General features: G+C 39.4%; 1 protein-coding gene across 8 annotated transcripts in view; it reads right to left on the bottom strand.

The window, feature by feature from the left end:
* Positions 1-11,801, bottom strand: part of abo (de-etiolated protein 1 abo) — a 35,490-nt gene extending 23,689 nt beyond the window's left edge. The window contains exons 1-4 of one of the 8 annotated variants that reach the window (XM_053787115.2): positions 11,719-11,800; positions 8,699-8,815; positions 8,141-8,372; positions 6,728-6,821 (exon numbers count right to left, since the gene is read on the bottom strand). In XM_053787115.2, coding sequence (XP_053643090.2) covers positions 6,728-6,821; positions 8,141-8,372; positions 8,699-8,732 — 360 coding nt within the window. In that variant the 5' untranslated portion in view covers positions 8,733-8,815; positions 11,719-11,800. Of the gene's footprint in view, positions 1-6,727; positions 6,822-8,140; positions 8,373-8,630; positions 8,816-11,299; positions 11,477-11,718 lie in introns of those variants that run through there. The other 7 variants (XM_053787117.2, XM_053787120.2, XM_053787121.2 and 4 more) reach the window with 7 other exon arrangements.
* Between the last annotated feature and the right edge of the window lie 4,546 nt (positions 11,802-16,347).

Genomic DNA, 16,347 nt, shown 5'->3' on the forward strand with positions numbered 1-16,347 from the left:
CACAATTACTCTCTCACTTGGTTCAAAGGCTCCTATACATTCACTTAACATCTCCCAAAATCTCTCTCTCTCCTCTGCATTCCTCTCTTCTCCAGGTGCATACACGCTTATTATGACCCACTTCTCACATCCAACCTTTACTTTAATCCACATAATTCTTGAATTTACACATTCATATTCTCTTTTCTCCTTCCATAACTGATCATTTAACATTACTGCTACCCCTTCCTTTGCTCTAACTCTCTCAGATACTATTATTATTATTATTATTATTATTATTGTTGTTATTATTAGCAGTAGCAGAAATGTTTGATTCTTTGCTGTGTTCAAGAGTAAACACATGATGTCACCTTCCAATACCTGTCCAAATAGCCATTCCAATATGCAGTCATGAATGTGTTTACATTATTTATACTGTAGTTTAATAGCAAATAATGAACAAACAAAACACTCACCACACTGAGTTGTGGGAGGGCCGGCTGCCAGTTGCGGGAGTCGGAGGGAGGGTAGTAGGGACTCGCAGGTGGCGGGAAACTTGAATATGATTTGGCGGCTGGGAATTTGGCAGTTGGGAATTCGCGAATGTGTGAAGCCCGCGAAAGCTGAAAACGTGAATGTTGAGGGAGACCTGTATATTACTGTACCCACGAACAAGTGGTACTGATCAATAACAACACTGCAACTAGCCAAGAAGTCGAACTCATGCTGCTTTGGCCTGCCTCATGGTGGGCGAAAACTCATGATGCCTTAATCCATGGGACCACACAATCCTTAAGAGTAGCGCATCTAGCAGAACTGGATGTTGTACTCGCTACCCAAGGACATACATATATATACACATACATACAGTTTCTCCTCACTTAGCGACGTACTCATTTACTGACGCCTCAGACTTATGACAGGCTCTCTGACAAGTATGAATACCTAAATTATGTACAGTGGAACCTCAAATTTTGAACTTAATCTGTTCCAGGAGCTAGTTCTAAATTCGAAAAGTTTGAAAGGCAAAGCAATATTTCCCATAAGAAATAATGGAAATACAATTAATCCGTTCCAGAAACCCAAAAATATTCACAAAAAAATACATTTTATAGATAGTTACATTATAGTTTTACATACAACAAATATAGTGTACAATTATTAACAAATTTAAATAAACATATACAATAACATTTTTACTTACCTTTATTGAAGATTGGTGATGGCATCTGGAAGATAGGGAGGAAGAGAGAGGGAGTTGGGGGTTAGTGTTTGGAAGGGGAATCCCCCTCTATAAGGACTTTAGGTGTCAAAGCCCTCTCTGGGGTTAGCATATTAACACCTTTCACAACATCAGCTTCCTTAATTTGTTCTTTCTTTGCCAGGATAGAAGCGATGGTCGACTTGTTTTTCCAATACATCCTGGCAAGCTCAACAAGTCTCACACCACTCTCATACTTCTGTATTATTTCCTTCTTCACATCTATGGTGTTTCTCACTTTCTTTACCACAGGGGTGCCACTAGCAAGTTTCTTTAGGCCCATGGTAGCTTATTTCACAGTCCCACAGGCACTAAACACAATGAATTAATCATAAAATGTTTGAATGAGACCACAGGTTAGTGTTCACTCAAGCATCAACAAAGCCAGGCTGGCTCACGGCGCCTGCGCAGGGACGTGGACAGGGCGGGCTGGCAGACAGGTCTGGTACCCAGCAGCTCGAAAATAGGGGCGAGTTCAATAGAGGCTGGTTCGAAAAAAGCGGTTGATTTTCAAAGAGCTCAATAAGCGTTTTGTTCAAAATTTGAGGTTCCATTGTATATTAGTGCTGATTTCCTCTATTTTGTTGATTACAATATACAGTACACTACTGTATAAACATTTTAAAATTTTATTTATTTATTAACACATCGGCTGATTCCCACCAAGGCAGGGTGGCCCGAAAAAGAAAAACTTTCATCATCACTCACTCCGTCACTGTCTTGCCAGAGGGGTGCTTTACACTACATTTATGAAACTGCAACATTAACACCCCTCCTTCAGAATGTATAACAGAAATGTTATAAATGATGCAAAGGTGACATTAAAACAATATCAAAGAAGGTTGACACAAACCCACTACCATTATAGTATGTTCCTCAATTAGTGACGAATTTGTTTACCAACGTGGTCTTAGGAACGGAACTCCATCATTAACCCTTTGACTGTTTTCAACGTATAAATACGTCTTACGAGCCAATGTTTCTGACGTATATATACTCAATAATTCTAGCGGCTTCAAATCAAGTGGGAGAAAGCTGGTAGGCCCACATGTGAGAGAATGGGTCTGTGTGGTCAGTGTGCACCACATAAAAAAAATCCTGCAGCACACATTGCGTAATGAGAAAAAAAAAACTCTGATCGTTTTTTTGGAATAAAACGCCGACTTTGAGGTGTATTTTCGTATAGTATTTATCGTTGTATTCGCGTTTTCATGGTCTTAGGTGATAAAATGGAAAACATATTACAGAAATAGAGATGATTTTCATTACTTTTACGATGAAAACGACCTTGAAACTGAGCTCAAAGTAGCGGAAATGTTCGATTTTTACCAATGTTCAAGAGTACATAAATCACACCACACGTCCAATACACGTCAACTGGGAAGTCTAATATTCTTTCACTAGTGCACTGATATTATTTATACCATTTTTACAATAATGCAGTCGTCTGCATAACAGTAAATTTTGTATTTTTTTGTATGAATAAAAAATCAAAATAGAAAGCAATAATAATATAAGAGGGGCCTAGAGATGTGACTAATGAACAGAGCATATGTTATTTTAGTGCCACGAATGTCTACCTTGTTTATTCTGGACCCTATTTTGAAATTGGCATCTTTTTTATTTTGCGTGAAATTGGCCAAATTGCCAATTTCTGACCACCATATTGGGTAGTCCAAATTAGTAAATGGGAGGTTTCTTGTACTCAGCTGATAGATAAAATGGAGTTCTAAAGAAATAGCTATGAGTTTGGTCAACTGGAACAATGGAATTGGCTGAAAATTGGGCTCAAAGTCGGCGAAATCGCCGATACGCATATGTCGCCGAGACCGCTAACTTCGCGGGAGCATAATTCCACGAGTTTTCGACCAAATTTCGAACTTTTGGTGTCATTACCATCGGGAAAAGATTCTCTATCATTTCATAAGAAAAAATATTTTTTTTTTTTTCAAAAATTGAGCGACATAGAATGACAGTTTCAGAGAGGGGCCTGAAACAGTCAAAGGGTTAAGTGAGGAGAGGCTGTGTATATATACATTATATATCTTTCTTTCAACACACCGGCCATATCCCACCGAGGTGGGGTGGCCCAAAAGAAAAAACAAAAGTTTCTCCTTTTACATTTAGTAATATATACAGGAGAAGGGGTTACTAGCCCCTTGCTCCTGGCTTATGGAGGAAGAATTCTGTTCCAATTCCCCATGGAGGTAAGAGGAGATAAACAGGAACAAGAACTAGGAAGAAAATAGAAGAAAACCCAGAGGGGTGTGTATATATACGCTTGTACATGTATGTGTAGTGTGACCTAGTGTAAGTAGAAGTAGCAAGACGTACCTGAAATCTTGCATGTGTATGCGACAGAAAAAAAAGACACCAGCAATCCTACCATCATGTAAAACAATTACAGGCTTCCGTTTTACACTCACTTGGCAGGACGGTAGTACCTCCCTGGGCGGTTGCTGTTTACCAACCTACTACCTAGGATATATTATACATATATATTCTTTCTTCTTTCAACACACCGGCCGTATCCCACCGAGGCGGGGTGGCCCAAAAGGAAATATGAAAGTTTCTCCTTTTACATTTAGTAATATATACAGGAGAAGAGGTTACTAGCCCCTTGCTCCTGGCATTTTAATCGCCTCTTACAACACGCATGGCTTACGGAGGAAGAATTCTGTTCCACTTCCCCATGGAAGTAAGAGGAAATAAACAAAAACATTAACTAGAAAGAAAATAGAAGAAAACCCAGAGGGGTATGTATATATATGCTTGTACATGTATGTGTAGTATGACCTAAGTGTAAGTAGAAGTAGCAAGATGTACCTGAAATCTTGCATGTTTATGAAACAGAAAAAAGGACACCAGCAAACCTACCATCATGTAAAACAATTACAGTGGACCCCCGCATAACGATCACCTCCGAATGCGACCAATTATGTAAGTGTATTTATGTAAGTGCGTTTGTACGTGTAAGTTTGGGGGTCTGAAATGGACTAATCTACTTCACAATATTCCTTATGGGAACAAATTCGGTCAGTACTGGCACCTGAACATACTTCTGGAGTGAAAAAATATCGTTAACCGGGGGTCCACTGTACAGGCTTTCGTTTTACACTTACTTGGCAGGACAGTAGTACCTCCCTGGGTGGTTGGTGTCTACCAACCTACTACCTACATATATACATACGTACATACAGCCTCTCCTCACTTCATGATGGAGTTCCATTCCTAAGACCACGTCAGTAAACAAATTCGTCGCTAAGCAAGGAACATAGTATAATGGTACTGAGTTTGTGTCAACCATCTTTGATATTGTTTTAATGTCACCTTTGCACCATTTATTAACATTTTTAGTATATTTTTAAATGTTTATACATTAGTGTACAGTATACTGTAATAAACAGAATAGAGAAAATCAGCTCTAACATACATTATTTAGGTATGCATACTGGTCCGAGTCGTTGGTAAATGAGTACGTCGCTAAGTGAGGAGAAGCTGTATATATATTTAACACGTCAGCTGTCTCCCACCAAGGCAGGGTGAACCAAAAAAAAAAAAAAAAAAAAAAACAAAAAAAAAAAAAAAAAAAAAAAAAAAAAAAAAAAAAAAAAAAACGTTCTCCATCATTCACATATAATCAGTCTTCGCAGAGGCACTCAGATGTGACAGTTTACATGTCACTCCAAACAGCCAATATCCCAAACCCCTCCTTTAAAGTGCAGGCACTGTACTTCCCACCTCCAGGATTCAAGTCTGGCTAACTGGTTTCCCTGAATCCCTTCACAAAATATTACCCTGCTCACACTTTAACAGCTCGTCAGATCCCAAAAACCATTCATCTCCATTTACTTCTATCTAACATGCTCGTACATGTTTGCTGCACGTCCAAGCCCCCTTGCACACAAAACCTCTTTTACCCCCTTCCTTCATCCTTTCCTAGGCTGACCCCTACCCCACCTCTGCTCCAGTATAGATTTTACACCCTCCAAGTCATCCTATTTTGCTCCATCCTCTCTAAATGACCAAACCACTTCAACAAACCCTCTTCAGCCCTCTGAATAATACTTTTAGCAACTCCATACCTCCTAATTTCCACACTACATGACATCTCCGCTGCCTCCAGCCTCCTCCTTGCTGCAGCATTTACAACCCATGCTTCACACCCATATAAGACTGTTGGTACCATTTTGCCTCCATGGATATCTTTTTTTTGTATTTATACTGTGCAGGTATTCATACAACTCAACCTAAGACAATATAATGTTATAATGTCAGGATCCATTGTGCATGAGGCACAGACTCCTACATGATTGTTGAGTGCATTGTGTTGGGTGATTACTATGAGCTTATTCAGTCCTTTTTCCATTCTCCTGAGAAAGACATTCTTATCAATCATCTCCAGATGAAAACTGCACATTTTAGGAAGATTGGTTATACATGTACATAGTACTGTACAAAGACAAATCCCAGCCACATATAACACACCAAGGTAGTTTGCACCTATTCTGATTCAACACCATACTGATGCATATTTCATTACACTGATGTTTCTTAAATGAACATGACTCCAAAATAAAATAATAAATGCATTGTAGTCTTGGGACTGAGTTTGTGTTTCATAAAATATTAGCATGAGGAATAAAATGAAATACAACGTGACACGAAATCATAATGACACAACTGCAAACAAACCATAAGACGGGCAGGGATAGAACCCACGATCAGAGAGTCTCAAAACTCCAGACCGTCACGTTAGCCACTGGACCAGCTAGCCACAATAAGATTCGTCCAACTAGGTATATTTCTACACCATAGGAAAGTTAGCATAGGCACCACTGTGACCACAAATGCAAGTTTTTACAAACGAATCTCCAGCTAGCGTGGCTGTGGCGAACTCTAGCTCAAGTCCCCTCAAAGCCATCAACATGACTCATGAAATTGTAATGACACGACTGCAAACAAACCATGCCACGGGCGGGGATAGAACCCGCGATCAGAGTCTCAAAACTCCAGACCGTCATGTTAGCCACTGGACCAGCTAGCCACAGTGGTGCCCATGCTAACCTTCCTATGGTGTAGAAATATACCTAGTTGGATGAATCTTATTGTGGCTAGCTGCTCCAGTGGCTAACGCGACAGTCTGGAGTTTTGAGACTCTCTGATCGCGGGTTCTATCCCTGCCCGTGGTATGGTTTAATGAAATACAAGTCTCAGAATCCACATTACAACGATTATTACTACAGACCCTCCATGGGAAAGTGGAGAAGAATCCCTCCTCCGTAAGCCATGCATGTCATAAGAGGCAACTAAAATGCCAGGAGCAAAGGGCTAGTAAACCCTTCTCCTGAATAAATTACTAAATGTAAAAAGAAGAAAAACTTTTGTTCCTTCTTTTTTGGGTCACCCTGCCTCAGTGGGAGACAGCCAATATGTTAAAAAAAATTACTAAATAGAAAGGTAATACTACAAATCACTCTAGTTTACCTCACACCAATGTAATAAGTCGGCAGCAGCAGATGGTCCCATGTACCGGAAGATTTCTATGCTGGTTTGGTCTGCAGAAAAAGCAATCAGGAATCTGAAAAGAAAGAAATGAAAAGAAAACACTCACACAAGCAATAGAAAAACAGGAATAGGATACAAGAGGAAACTGTAAGAGAGTTACAACCACTGGAAATTTGTAAAAATGACATGATAAAATAGCCACTGAGCTTAGCTCTGTTCCTACAGACACTGAATAGAGGACACAACAACCACAGCTCTGATACTCTAGTTACAAACACTGCAGACAGAATGCTGCAAGTATAGCTCTACTACTGTATCTATAAATGGGTAATCACAACAACCATTGTTGAAAAAAATGCAAGATCTAAAAACTGCAAACCTGAAGATTAAATATTTAATCTTTGAGTTGGTGCTAGGCTTCAGCTTAATTATTAAATGCTAAAATATTTTTTTAATCTATTTTAAAAGGCAATTTTCATTTATTAATGTTGCACGCTAAAGTCTGAGGAATTCTGTAATGCCCTAAGCAAACATTTTGTGCTGATGAAATTCAGCCATCTGATACTTAGTTCATTCAAGTAGCAAACAGTTATTATTATTATTATTATTATTATTATTATTAATTAATTATTATTATATACACAGGGACATGCTAAATCCAGAAGGGTGAAAGGGGCTTCAATTCCTTGCATCAAGAGCCATTTTCAGCACTAGGATACTTCCCCTTGAAGATAAAAGTATTAAATGCTGCAGCTAAACAAATTAATGAAGTTACTCCAGATTAAACTTAAAAATAATAATAATAATCTTCATTTCTACAAGTACATGTACAAGGTATATAGGCCTAGCTGACATCAATGACATACTACTACATGTATATAGAAAGCCACTTGTTATGCTGAGCATTTCAGGCAAATTAAATCAATTTTGTATTAATACTGGTAGAATTATCGACAATATGTTAAGTATACATAAGAGGACACAAGTGCAACTAATGTGACATTTTATTGTGGCAACATTTCGCTCTCCAGGAGCAAAACGTTGCTTGACAAAGCTCCTGGAGAATGAAACATTGCCACAATAAAATGTCACATTAGTTGCACTTGTGTCCTTTTACTTAAATCAATTTCGTCTCCAGGATGCGACCCACACCAGTCAACTAATACCCAGGTACCTATTTTACTGGCAGGTGAACAGGGACAGTAGGTGTCTTAGGGAAACCCTGTCTTAATGTTTCTACCCATAGCGCTGAGTGCGCTAGCAATCGACCAGAACATTAATGCTAAGAGGGCTCAAGACTTCAATAACAGAAAAATTATTGAGAAACTATAATTAATTTAATTTCCAATTACAGGCAAACTGCAATTAATTCACATTTCCCAAAAACCTTACCTTCCATCAGGACTAAATTTCCTCAGGAAACATGGTGGCTTCTGAACATTTGTTACAGTAAAGTTCGGCGTGACATTTTGGTAGAAGAATCGGTCAGTATGTAACTGACAGTGTGACTGCTTGTGTATCTCACGATGGAAAAGCCGGACAACTAGGTTTTGAGGTGGGATTCGTTGTACAGATATGCCAAGTTCTGTATTCACCATGTCCCCCAAAGCTCTGTGGAGAATCCCTAACAGTACCATTAAGAGTGACTGTACAAAATAATGACAAAGAATATAATCAACTGATTAGGGATGTAAAGTCGGAAAATGCAACTACATACATGAAAACTAATTAAGTGTACTAACAGGGAACAAATACCTTTATCACAAACATTAACACAAATCCAAATAAGTCAAAATTATATACCTTAAAATTTAAATATAAAGTACAAGCAGAAATATGGATGTGTTTGAAAATTTGCAGGCAAAACTCAAATTATATGCACCTCTGGTAATTAGATTTTGGACATTTTGCCTAAAATCAATAATTTTTTTAGGAATTCCTGAAGATTACCTTCAGATATTTTCAGGTGATCTGCTCTCATCATCTAGCCTGAAACTTACTCAGGCTGTTGGTGTTTAGATCTTCCCAGATAACATAGGCATCACTACCATACTGATCCGTTAGGTCCTGTTAAAAAGAGAATATGTATATTGGATTTTAAAGTAATTGAGTAATATTGAGAAATATTTTACTAAATAAGAAAAAGACCAGATTTGCATTAGTAACCTCAGAGGGTCAGTAACTCAGCATAACCTAGGCAAAGAAAGAATTTGGATCTTTCTGGTCCAAATTTTATCCACAAGACTTTGCCAACTCCTGAGTATTTATTTACAGCTGGATAACATGGGCATCTGATGACAGAATTATTATTATTAAAATCAAAACTAAGCGCTACAACCACAAGTCTGGTGTTAAAAGACTTGCCCTTATGTCTCTTCCCACCAGGATTACCTAGGATAACCCAAAAAAGTCAGAAAAAGAGGTATTTCTAATTCTATCTAATATCGAACATCTAATTCTATCTAATAATATCTAATTCTATCAAAATCTATACCAAGAGTATATAGTCTAAGTGCTTCTAAGCATCCTAGATATTTGGGTGAATCAATACATGAAGTTAAACTTCTTGAAAGAAACAAGACATTTTCTTGAAAATGTTTATTATTATTATTATAATCAAAAAGAAGCGCTAAGCCACAAGGGCTATACAGCATTGAAAATGTTTAGATCTTGGGACCTCGGCCACTCCAAACGTGGAGTGACCGAGGCCCCAGCACCAAAATGTTTCCAACGAAATGCCCAAGGAGATAAGTTACTCTTGACTTTTTGGGGGGTTATTCTAGGTAAGTTACACTATGTATGATAACTGTACTTATATGTATCACACTATATATGATAACTGTACTTATATGTATCACACTATATATAATAACTGTACTTATATGTATCACACTATATATGATAACTGTACTTATATGTATCACACTATACATGTATATGATAACTGTACTTAAATGTATCACACTATATATGATAACTGTACTTATATGTATCACACTATATATGATAACTGTTCTTATATGTATCACACTATATATGATAACTGTACTTATATGTATCACACTATATATGATAACTGTTCTTATATGTATCACACTATATATGATAACTGTACTTATATGTATCACACTATATATGATAACTGTACTTATATGTATCACACTACATATGATAACTGTACTTATATGTATCACACTATATATGATAACTGTTCTTATATGCATCATACTATGTATGATAATTGTACTTATGTGTAACTGTGTCTAAATAAATTTATTTGTACTAGTGTTAGCATAATGTCTTTATTCAACAACGTATCACTATCACATATCATTTTTACCCAATTCTTTGCATTTATTTTGTCCATTATATTTTCTAAATGGATGAAAGTAAAAAATACACAACTGCTGACTTTCTTAAACTTTTTAAATAAAAAAAAGGAAATTATGCCCTTTTGACAAACTGGTTTGCATACAAAAATGTTACAAATCTGCTTATTACTTATTTTCATTTGGTATCAGAAGCACTCTTAATATTACTGATTAATAATATATTTGTGGAAAATAAATTCCCATAATTATACTGTATATTTTTTTATAATGTAAATATATATGATTAATGCATTACTGTTGTTCTAAATTGTATTTTGAATAGAACCAAGAGTTCCCTCTGCGCCTGCGCGGATGTGCGGGGGAAGAGGTCGACACAGGGCATGGAGGCGGCGAGAGTGTTTTGAATGTAGTGTAGAGGCTGTGAAAACATGGGACCAGGAAATTGGCGTTCACGGCAGCCTAAGGATTAATATAGGCCTCACTTCATAACAGGAAGTGTCGTAACTGTTCCTGGTGAAGAGTGAAGGAACGTGATTTATGGGACCACCGTAATAAAGTGGTAAAATGAGTGAATAATGGTAGGACCGGTGGTGACTGGCACATCGCCGTGGACTGTGTCCCGGGGAAAAATACCCGTGGTTTAATCATCACTCATCGGTCTCAGATCTTAATGGAGTAGCCTCCAATGTGTATAATAATTAGGAGACATTAAACCGTATGGTGGGCTAAGAAGTAATCAGTGATAATAACACCAAGTCAAGAGAATGTGTGAAGTGAAATGAGTCTCCATTCTCAGAGTGAGCATCTGTTTATCTCATGTTCCTGTCTCGAGGATAGTAAAGTTTTTATGGAGTCACAACTTCTAAACCGGGACAAACCAACAGATACCTCATCCTGCTGGAATAAGAACCATGTCGGTGTAGCAGAACATCGAAATTTGATGGTGAATGGAGGAAATAAGGAGCATCAATCACCCACAGTTAAGTAACCCTTCTAGTTACAGCAGACTGATACTGGCCAGTTAGGTATGTTGTAATTGGATAGGTTATGGGTGATCCAGCTACTTCAAGTGACCACCAGAGAATATCTGGTAAGTGGTGGGATTATGTACAAGTGTTTTTCCTTGATGGATATATCCATGTGTAACCTACCCCCCCCCCCTTCATTCAGTTAAACTAATATAATCTATACAGTCCACAATTAATTAGTAGCGCCGTACTTGTGGGTGCTATCCAATTTATACTGGTCTCGGATAGATATGGATAAGATTGTGAGGGTCGAGGGGCCACCTGCAGTGACCAGAGGTGGTTAAGTTTTCTCACATGTCTACACGGGTGACTACGGTAAACAATATAGTTGTTGTCTCCCAATGAGATTACTCGTATGCATGTAATGTTGAGGTACGTACAGATAACACCCCTAGAAAATTTTCCATAATATTAAAACTCCCCTGGGGTCTGGGAGGCCACCAGTTGCATTACATGGAGGGGAAAGATAACTCAACTTCCTAGGATCAAGAGACCCTCTCCGGCGTCAGGGCACCTTCATTCAGAAGACTACCTTCTGTAAAATAATTATATATTGTCCTGAAATAAATGGTAATTATTATGGAATCCATAAACAAAACGTAAATCTTACTTCGTTGTTGTTGTTGTTGTTGTTGTGGATTTTGAGGGTCACCACAACTCACGCCGTATTGACACTTCTTCTCATATTTTATAATAATAATAATAATAATAATAATAATAATAATAATAATAATAATAATAATAATAATAAAATAATAATAATATCTTTATTTCTACAAGTACATGGCACCCCTCAAGGAAGGTTCCTTGATGTTGGTGAGGGGCTCTTGATTTAGGGAATTGGATCTGTGCTCCAGTTCCCCGAATTAAGCCTGAATGCCTTCCACATCCCCCCCCCAGGCGCTGTATAATCCTCCGGGTTTAGCGCTTACCCCTTGATTATAATAATAATAATACAAGTACATGTACAAGGGGTACAGGGAATAAATGACACCCAAAACTTGTGGGGAATCTGGAAGATAACAGGGTTTTCCCCTCGACCGTAGAAAGGGAAGCAAAACGCTGCCAATATTATGGTCAGGTAGAGCCACTAACTAATCATGGGAAGCGCTAAACCCGTAGGGATTATACAGTGCCTATGGGGGGGGGGATGGAAGGTATTCAGACTCAATTTGGGGAATCGGAACACAAATCAAGTTCCCCAGATCAAGAGCCCCTCACCAGCGTCAAGGAACCTTCCCTGAGGGGCAGGTAGAGCCACTAACGTTTAAATCTCAGCAGTGCCAGTGGCACCCACACAACTGAGTAAGCAAGTGGCTTCTTCTAGGCTGTAGAAATCTTCAGAGAAAAAACATATACGAATTGTACACAATAACCCGCGCGTAAGAGATAACGTAAGATTTGTTCGGATTTTTAGTTAGTTAGTTTAATATGTTTATTATGCACCCCATACCCATCCTGTGGGCGGTAGTCAAAAGATTACAGAGGTACATAATGGGTCCAGGGACTGGGCCTCAAAGTTTTGATAGCTGAGCAAGTTACAGAGGTAATGAATTCACAATTTACAAAGGTAATGAACTCACAATTTACAAAGGTAATGAACTCCAGGTAGGTCTAGTCACAATCATGACAAGTTACAAAGGTATTTACAGATTACAGAGGTACACAATGGGTCCAGGGACCGGGCCCCAAAGTTTTGATGGATTTTTAGCCCAGAGGGTTAGCTACCCAAGATGACCCAATCCAGGCAGTGCGTCATCGAGAACTCTCTTGTCTTATTTTCAGTGGGGTCTTTAATCTTGTCGACTAACACCCAGGTGCCTACTTACTGGTAGATGAACATGGACAGCAGGCGTAAATAAACTCGCCCAACGTTTCCAGCCATGCTGGGGATTGATCCACGGACACTGAGGCGAGTGCGTTGCCAACCGAGCCACTGAACACCACCTACATTTTTACAGCAAGTAACCCACAGCGATCAAATCAGGACACAAACTCTTGTTCCCTGTTGCCAACCATGATGTATTTAACATAGAAAACGCTTGTTACAAATAAATGTTTTATTAAAGGTATCCGGTAGCTCAAGTGCTAGCGCACTCAGCTCACACACTGAGGTCCAGGGGTCGATCACTGGTACAGGTGGAAACATTTGGACGTGTTTCCTTAAAGCACCTGCTAGAATAGATACCTGGGTGTTAGTCGACTGGTGAGGGTTGCATCCTGGGGACAAAATTGACCTAATTTGCCCGAAATGCTATGCATAATAAACGGCTTTCTGTATAGCGGTATGTCATTGATGTTAGCTAGGCCTGTGTACCTTGTACATGTACTTGTAGAAGTAGATTATTATTATTATTATTATTATTATTATTATTATTATTATTATTATTTTAGGTTCTTTTCAGAAGAGCTGCTACCAACTTCTGGCAATCATCCAGCTGTGGTGTTACCTTGTAGCTCTCGTCAGTGCTACAACAGCTGTTGTTCTGTAAGATTATTCCTGCATGCTTGCTCCATGCGTAAATGTGGTTTCACCAAATTCTTCCCTTCAGTTCATGAATACTACTGAAATTCCTGATAGATGTTACACACGGAAAGCAGCAAGAAGCAAGATCACCACGCATCTAGAAACCCATCAGTTACACAACCCAGGGCAACATGGGTTTAGAACAGGTCGCTCCTGTCTGTCTCAACTATTGGACCACTACGACAAGGTCCTAAATGCACTAGAAGACAAAAAGAATGCAGATGTAATATATACAGACTTTGCAAAAGCCTTCGACAAGTGTGACCATGGCGTAATAGCGCACAAAATGCGTGCTAAAGGAATAACAGGAAAAGTCGGTCGATGGATCTATAATTTCCTCACTAACAGAACACAGAGAGTAGTCGTCAACAGAGTAAAGTCCGAGGCAGCTACGGTGAAAAGCTCTGTTCCACAAGGCACAGTACTCGCTCCCATCTTGTTCCTCATCCTTATATCCGACATAGACAAGGATGTCAGCCACAGCACCGTGTCTTCCTTTGCAGATGACACCCGAATCTGCATGACAGTGTCTTCCATTGCAGACACTGCAAAGCTCCAGGCAGACATCAACCAAATCTTTCAGTGGGCTGCAGAAAACAATATGAAGTTCAACGATGAGAAATTTCAATTACTCAGATATGGTAAACATGAGGAAATTAAATCTTCATCAGAGTACAAAACAAATTCTGGCCACAAAATAGAGCGAAACACCAACGTCAAAGACCTGGGAGTGATCATGTCGGAGGATCTCACCTTCAAGGACCATAACATTGTATCAATCGCATCTGCTAGAAAAATGACAGGATGGATAATGAGAACCTTCAAAACTAGGGAGGCCAAGCCCATGATGACACTCTTCAGGTCACTTGTTCTATCTAGGCTGGAATATTGCTGCACACTAACAGCACCTTTCAAGGCAGGTGAAATTGCCGACCTAGAAAATGTACAGAGAACTTTCACGGCGCGCATAACGGAGATAAAACACCTCAATTATTGGGAGCGCTTGAGGTTCCTAAACCTGTATTCCCTGGAACGCAGGAGGGAGAGATACATGATTATATACACCTGGAAAATCCTAGAGGGACTAGTACCGAACTTGCACACGAAAATCACCCACTACGAAAGCAAAAGACTTGGCAGACGATGCACCATCCCCCCAATGAAAAGCAGGGGTGTCACTAGCACGTTAAGAGACCATACAATAAGTGTCAGGGGCCCGAGACTGTTCAACTGCCTCCCAGCACACATAAGGGGGATTACCAACAGACCCCTGGCAGTCTTCAAGCTGGCACTGGACAAGCACCTAAAGTCAGTTCCGGATCAGCCGGGCTGTGGCTCGTATGTTGGTTTGCGTGCAGCCAGCAGCAACAGCCTGGTTGATCAGGCTCTGATCCACCAGGAGGCCTGGTCTCAGACCGGGCCGCGGGGGCGTTGACCCCCGGAACTCTCTCCAGGTAAACTCCAGGTAAGTACTGTAGCTCTTAGAAAACATGCTGATTTGAGTATCAGACAGATCGCCGAAAATTTGAGCCTAGAAAAGTCAGCTGTTAGCCGCATTCTAAAGAGCTGAACTACACTGGTGATTGTTGAGCGCTGCGTCCAGGAAGATGTGAAAGAAAGCGCAAGACAACGCCTCATGATGACAAGGTCAGCATAAGAAATAATGTGAAGGATCTCAAGAAAACCAGCAAAGATCTGCAGAGAGATTTGGCTTCGGATGGCGTAAATGTTGATTCTTCTATTCTTAAATGAAGGCTCCTTGAAGTTGGCAGAATTGCCAGAAAGCCTGTAAAGAAACAGTTATTGACTGCTGCTATGAAGAAATAACAGCTGCAGTGGGCACTCGATCATAAGGGATGGATGACAGATGAATGGAGAACAACTATATTTTCAGATGAGGCACATTCTGAAGTACATGGGTACAGATCAGTGGTAGTGAGACGGAGCAAAAGCGAAGCTCTTCAAAATGGACACATTCAACAAGCGCCAAAACACCCAACTATGATGTTTTGGGGTAGTTTTACCGCTAAAAACCCTGGACGGCTTGTTATTGATGAGGGAACGATGAACAGTGACAAATACAAAGCAATCTTAGCAACTCATTTTGCTTCCCTTGTGGATAGAGACTTTCCTGACGGAGAAGGCATTTTCCGGCAGGCTCTTACTCCATGCCACACTTCCAGAAAAATGCTGACATTCTTCGGAGAGAGTGGGTTAAGAGTTCTAAATTGGCCTGGAAACTCTGACCTCAGCCCAACTGAGAATCTATGGAAAAGAACCAAACGCAGGATGGCAAAACATGATGGTTCAACAATGAAGAAGCTAATTGCTGTTGTCATTAGGACCCGAGGCCACGACTAAGAATTTACCAAAATGCCTTCAACATTGGGCGATTCTATGCCAAAGTGAGTAACAATGCTTATAAAAGCAAAGGATAGTCATATTTCTCATTAAATCAGTTATGTCATATCATTGTCTTGTATTTTTCAAATGAACATTAATTTTCCGAAGAAATGTCTTATTTCATCACTGTCCCAGTTAACATGTACACTACTGTACAATAGATAGATGGTTGGTAAAACTCATTTTTAAGGAGGGATGACAGAATGGTTTGTGTTCTTATTATAAAATAACCTCAATGAAAACCTCGGCGCGTCCAGGACATTTACAGTGCTCGTCACGGCATTATGCCAGGGCGCTCACCCGGCATAA

This window comes from Cherax quadricarinatus, chromosome 48 (assembly GCF_038502225.1).
Source record: "Cherax quadricarinatus isolate ZL_2023a chromosome 48, ASM3850222v1, whole genome shotgun sequence".
NCBI lineage: Eukaryota > Metazoa > Arthropoda > Malacostraca > Decapoda > Parastacidae > Cherax > Cherax quadricarinatus.